We start from the raw sequence: 6609 nt of genomic DNA, 5'->3' as shown, positions 1-6609 counted from the left end.
TAAAGAAACAATATGCAAAGGACTGTCTTCTCTAATTCTCTTGTTCTTAGATTCAGCTAAAAGCCTTGCCCTTCCATCTAAAGCAGCCCCCATCCTCTCGTGTCCCCTTGGCTTTCAGTGTGTTCCCAGGTGATCTGAGATCCTGAAGCTATTCTCATCCTGTTGCCCTGGGAGTTTCAGCACTCCTGGAACAACCTGTTCCTCTCTCCTCCCGCTCTTTGCCTCCTCCCCTTCCCGTCCATTTTTGCTGTGGAGCCCCAGCTGAACCTTCCAGAGAGACACTCTCCGACTCGGTCCCCAGAGGAGAAAAGGGAGGGGGAGGAGGAGAGGAGGGAGCCACAAAGGGCGGAGGCCGGGGAGCTCAGCCAGAGAGGGGCTGCTGGAGGTTGCATCTGCTGCAAGGAGGCTTTTCTGCTGCCTGGTAACCAGCTGCCAGAACACTGAGAGAGAGAGAGAGAGAGAGAGAGAGAGAGAGGCTGGGAGTAGGGCAGAGACTTCTTGACGTCAGGACCAGCCAAGGGGATCGGGCCAGCTACCCAAGCCAGAGCCAGCTGGGCCCTCGGCTGGAGAGAAGCCCGAAGCAAGGCGCTGAACGTGAGTTGGGGGTGTGGGAATCGGTTGTCTGGGGCGCAGCATGCCCCCTGCCCCTGGGCCATGGAGATTTCCCTGGTGCCTCTGGAGAACGGCAGTGCCATGACCCTCAGAGGAGGAGGGGAGGCAGGGGCAAGCTGTGCGCAGACCCCCAGGGGAGAGTGTGGGTGCCTTCCGACGGCAGAGCTCGGTAATCAGTCCGAAGAACCCTCACCGAGGGGGCGCGCCACGCATGAGGATGAGGACCACGGGGGGCGGCCTTTGCCCACTCTGCCTCCGGAGCTGCCACAGCCTAGAGGGCCACCTGCTGAGGATGAGGAGGAAGAAGGCGACCCTGGCCTGGGCACAGTGGAGGAGGACCAGGCTCCACAGGGTGCAGGGTCGCTCCATCACCAGCGAGTCCTCATAAACATCTCCGGGCTGCGCTTTGAGACGCAGCTGGGCACCCTGGCGCAGTTTCCCAACACCCTCCTGGGGGACCCAGCCAAGCGCCTGCGCTACTTTGACCCCCTGAGAAATGAGTACTTCTTCGATCGCAACCGGCCCAGCTTCGATGGCATCCTCTACTACTACCAGTCTGGGGGTCGCCTGCGCAGGCCGGTCAACGTCTCCCTGGATGTGTTTGCAGATGAGATCCGTTTCTACCAGCTGGGGGACGAGGCCATGGAACGCTTCCGGGAGGATGAGGGCTTCATCAAGGAAGAGGAGAAGCCCCTTCCCCGCAACGAGTTCCAGCGCCAGGTGTGGCTAATCTTCGAATACCCAGAAAGCTCGGGGTCCGCAAAGCCATCGCCATCGTGTCGGTCTTGGTCATTCTTATCTCTATCATCACCTTCTGCTTGGAGACTTTACCTGAGTTCAGGGATGAACGGGAGTTGCTCCGCCACCCCCCAGTGCCGCCCCAGCCCCCAGTCCCCGCCCCAGGGACCAATGGCAGCGGGTCCGGCGCCCCTTCCTCTGGCCCCACAGTGGCACCACTCCTGCCTAGGACTCTGGCTGACCCATTCTTCATCGTGGAGACTACATGTGTGATCTGGTTCACTTTTGAGTTGCTTGTGCGCTTCTTTGCTTGCCCTAGCAAGGCAGAGTTCTCTCGGAATATCATGAACATCATTGATATTGTGGCCATCTTCCCCTACTTTATCACCCTGGGCACCGAGCTGGCAGAGCAACAGCCAGGAGGCGGTGGTCAGAATGGGCAGCAGGCCATGTCCCTAGCCATCCTCAGGGTGATTCGCCTGGTCCGGGTGTTCCGCATCTTCAAGCTCTCCCGCCATTCCAAGGGGCTGCAGATCCTGGGTAAGACTTTGCAGGCATCCATGCGGGAGCTGGGGCTACTCATCTTCTTCCTCTTCATCGGAGTCATCCTCTTCTCCAGCGCCGTCTACTTCGCAGAGGCAGACAACCAAGGGTCCCATTTCTCCAGTATCCCAGATGCCTTCTGGTGGGCAGTAGTCACCATGACCACTGTAGGCTATGGGGACATGAGGCCCATTACTGTGGGAGGCAAGATTGTGGGCTCACTGTGTGCCATCGCTGGGGTCCTCACCATCGCCCTTCCCGTGCCTGTCATCGTCTCCAATTTTAATTACTTCTATCATCGGGAGACTGACCATGAGGAGCAGGCTGCCCTGAAGGAAGAGCAGAGCAACCAGAGGCGGGAATCTGGGCTGGACACGGGGGGTCAGCGGAAGGTCAGCTGCAGCAAGGCCTCCTTCTGCAAGACCGGGGGTTCCCTGGAGAGTTCTGACAGTATCAGAAGGGGTAGCTGCCCCCTAGAAAAGTGTCACCTCAAGGCCAAGAGCAATGTGGACTTGCGGAGGTCCCTATATGCCCTCTGTCTGGACACTAGCCGGGAAACAGATTTGTAAAGAGAAATCCAGGCAGATTGGTGACCGTGGAGCTGGGAACAGGGGTGGCCCTCTGGAGCCAGGGCATCTGCTGTTTATACCACAGAGTATTAGAAGCCCACCTGATCACGATGTCTGGATGCCTGCCTGCCTTTCTGCTTTTCACCCTGCCCACCACCCTGCCCTCTAACTTGCCCACTTTTTCCTCCTTTTTGCAGAACACCAAGGGTCACCTATTTTTAAGAAGTATCACATTCCATGACGCAGGAGCTGTTGAGATGGTGGGCCCTGTGAGATGGATGTATTCGTAGCCAGTTTTCTATACCCAGCAGAGGGATAACTCAAACAAAAATGGCTTTAAATAGCTCGGATCCCAAGAGAGTCATAGCCCTCCCTATCCCTGTGTTCCAAATTTACTTTACATGTGATTATATTTGTGTATGGGGCAAATATTTTTATGGCTGATGAGCGCATTTTTGTACAGCGGTGCACATGAAGAATTTTTGGGTGTGTTCTTAAGATATACTTTGAATTACAAAAGAGGTGGAGTCATCATTTCGTAGGACACTTGGGGCCAGAGACCCTGAAAAAGATGTTCAGGTTCCTGTGCCATTGGTGCTTTGTGTCTAGGGTAGAGAATATTCTGGAAGACTAGCACATCTATTTATTTTATTTTATTTTATTTTTTGGTTTCCCTTAAACATTTCTTGTGACATTCCTCACAGAAGCATTTTAATGATGTTGGAAGAAAACATTTGGGAATTCATTCTTTTCATTTTGATACCAGGAAATAAAATGCGACCCCGTTGGGGCAAGTGTTAGTTTTTCTTCTGCTGATGTGTGTTCTGGCGTGTTAATGAGGGAAGTCTGCCACTTGCTGTCTGGATTTAGAGTCAGTGCAAATGCTTCCATGGGGCTAGAAAACTAAGAAGCTCAACATGCTCTTTCTGATGGGTCTCTCTGAGCTTAGAAGGCTGATAGACAGATTGCTTGTCTCGAGGCTGTGTGACACGGATGTATTAGAGTCAGCACAGACTGTAGAAGTGAGATTAAAGGAAAGGGGTGGTGAGCCCTGCCCTGCAACTGTCTTTTTCTGGTACCAGCTCAGAGTTTCTCAAGGTGGTCTCCTTGACTGTAAGTCCTAAGTCCTTCATGTTATTGTTCTCAGTAGCTCTGAGAAGAAGCCTTATGCTCACAGAGAAGCCTATTCAGTAGTCTGGTGAAGGTCACTCAGGAAAGCGCCTGCCTGTTCACTACCCTGGAGCCTGGCTTGGCAGAGGTGTGAGCTATGCCTTCATGGTGGGGAATATGGAAGGGCTTTCTTGTCCCAGCTAAAGGACAGCCCGTGGGTTCACCCCCATAATCCCTAAACTCAGAATGAATCTCTTTGTTCCTCTTTCAGCTGGATGGTTTGTGGTATAACCACACAGCAAGTCTTATTCCAGCTTTAATTTCTCTCTGGGTTCCTGAGCTGTCTGGGTTCCTGCTGCTGCTTTTTCTACGATACAGGCTGGTGGTATTACAGCCTCACTGGGGAAGCTGCTGGTCCAGTGGTCCCTGCTCCAAGATGACACCAGGTCTTAGTGGCTAATTCTCAGAATGTGGCTGGGCCTCCCTATCACCGATTCACTAAATTCAAGTTTAAGAGCTGTGGATATAAATAAGATGGAATATAAAAACTAGTTTCTGAAAGCCCAGTCACTTTTAGTCAAGAACTGTTCTGATAGCTGATGATCTGCAAGGGAAACAGAAGGACCCAGAAGCCTGCCTCTGTAGGCTTTCAGTGCATGAAAGCTTAGCGGGAGGAGCAAGAGGCCTGTTGGTTGACAATGTGCAGTGTGTCTAAGCAGGGCACCTGCCAGAGTCTTGCTCCACAGTGTCACCTCTGACCTCTCTGTGCTTTGAAAGCTAATGTTTGAGATTTGGGGCTGGCCTGGGAATTGGATCTGGGAGGTAGCCCCTAGGGCTCCGCCTTCCCGGCAAAGCAAAACAGATGCAACAGGTATAGGCAGGATTAAGTGGGGCGGCCGTGCTGCCCTCAGATTTCGGGTTCATCTAGGTGTTTGATGAAGTATTGGCCCATTTATAAGGACTTCATCTTTAATGTATCCAGGGAATGGGCGCAGTGTTCCGCACATGCTTAGGGACAGAGTGGAGGAAATGAGAAAATCAGGACTGACTGTTGTGCCTGTGTGGGGGGTGGTGCTGGGGGTCCCCTAGCTCAGGTCTACAAAAAGAGACCAAGATGATTTAACTAGGCTTCCCAGTCCCCTGTTCAGCCTCCTACTGGAGACGGCGACAGCAGGGGACCTTCCACACCCTCAATGTGCCCCCCATCCCCCCCCACCCCCCACACTGATTCGGGAAATTACTGCATCACCCAGCCCACCACTGTGGTTTGCCGTGTGTCCAGTCACCAGGAAAGCCACCTGAGGTCCAGACTGCTGCTGAGCTATCTCTAGCCCTGTCCTATCCTCCTTTTCTCTGTGTCCTTGCTTTTCCACATCCTTTTCCTTGAAGAGATGAAATCAAGTGACTTCAGCCATGCTTGTTTATCCAGCTGTTTCTTCCTGGCTCCCACAGCAGGAAACCTGTCTTCTGCACGGATAAGGTGTGCACAGAGCTGGGGCTGTGCTCTGGGAGGTGAGCGCTGCATCCCCGCCCCACTTCTCTCTCACTGTTTACAGGTTTTCTTTTCCTCCTGTGGGTTTGAGGTGGGGCAAAGAGAAGAATCTCTGACTCTCTTTAAAAATCCCCAGCTCCTTCCTCGGTTGGCCCAGCTGGGCTGCTCCCTGGAGGGGTATTCAAACAGTTTAAACTGCTGGTCCCTGAGGACTTCTCCACAGAGTTTGTATTGCATTATTCTGCATGATGCAACACTATCTGCCTTGGGGTAGATGGAGCAGAACTTCTTTGGGGAAGGGGCACATTGTTCTGAGTACCCTCCAGAAATGGCAAGTTTGTTTGCAATGGAGTCTGGTCCTGGATCATGCTCTTTTCTCTCTGTTGCGGGCCTACTGTCTTCCAATGTGGTGTGGGACATCGGGAACAGATGGAGGGACACCATTCCCTCTTCCTAAGGCTTCTGGACTCACAGAGAAAAGGACCAGTCAGTGTAAAACAAAAGCAAGTCCCACAAGACAATGAGTGGTCAAGTCCCTCCTAGGGATTCCCAGATGGAATGTCAGTGTCCAGGGTCGTGAGGAGTTTGGTCTGGGCCACCGGGGATCTTCTAGAGAGCTCAAAGTGGAATTCTGGTAACAGTCTAAAGGAAGACACTACTCTATGTCAGGTGGTGTCTTGATTTAGGATTGAGGGCCACAGTGCAAGCTCCAATGTTGCTAAGGGGTGAGGGGGTAGGCTTGGCTTTTATGGTACTAGTTGGCAACATTTCTGAAAGGGAGCAGTTTGAAAATGTTTTAGGTGTTGTGGGCTGAGGCAGAATCTAGCCTATGTAGGTGTTTATATAACCATTCGGAATGTAATCCTCTACAAATGTAACATCTGCCCCTGCTGGAGAGCTGCATGTGCTGTCACTTTGGCTTAGTTTTCACACAGAGTCGCCTCTTGGGGGTTTCATCACATTTGTGAGCCCAGATCTGCTCCCCTGATGTCCCTGTATTCAGCTTTATTTGTATTTATCGCCAATGCCAGATCCTGATGTGGAGAGGGCAGTGCCCCGCTAAGAAAATGCCTTTGAGAAAGACTTAGCTTTTTCCTGCCACTTTGTGAAAGTCGGCTTTTGCCACCTGTCTGTGGAGCAGGTTGCTCTGTGTTCAGTGAGGAGGGAGGAGATGTCACACTGGACATCTTGTCCAGGGTTTTCCTTAAGTTGCTGGCAGAATGATGAAGCCTACAAGAGTGTGGAGACGCTCCTTCCCACATTTGACATTTGATGTTGCGTAGGCAGTCCAGAGGATGTTCTTCAGTGACCTTCTTCAACTGAGAGTTTTTTGTTTTGTGTGTGTGTGTGTGTAGACAGAGAGAGAGAGAGAGAGAGAGAGAGAGAGAGAGAGAGAGAGAGAGAGAAGAAGAAGGAGGAGGAGGAGGAGGAGGAGGAGGAGGAGGAGGAGGAGGAGGAGGAGATAGAGACTTCGGGATGGTTCAGCCTCTATGTGCACATTGTGTGGACGTGTACAGCATTATGCATGGATGAAGGTGTCACGGC

At 52.3% G+C, this 6609-nt stretch overlaps 1 protein-coding gene across 1 annotated transcript; it reads left to right on the top strand.

Moving 5' to 3' along the window:
- The first annotated feature begins 491 nt into the window (after positions 1-491).
- Kcna5 (potassium voltage-gated channel subfamily A member 5) lies at positions 492-3252 on the top strand. The gene is given in 2 exon segments (XM_059256910.1): positions 492-1375; positions 1378-3252. Coding segments are annotated over 2 exon segments (1806 nt in total). The 5' UTR covers positions 492-654; the 3' UTR covers positions 2463-3252.
- The last annotated feature ends 3357 nt before the right edge of the window (positions 3253-6609 follow it).

The sequence above is a fragment of the Peromyscus eremicus genome, chromosome 3, assembly GCF_949786415.1.
Source record: "Peromyscus eremicus chromosome 3, PerEre_H2_v1, whole genome shotgun sequence".
Taxonomy (NCBI): domain Eukaryota; kingdom Metazoa; phylum Chordata; class Mammalia; order Rodentia; family Cricetidae; genus Peromyscus; species Peromyscus eremicus.
The sequence above is the reverse complement of the archived record's forward strand: the minus strand, read 5'-3'. Positions and strand labels throughout refer to the sequence as shown.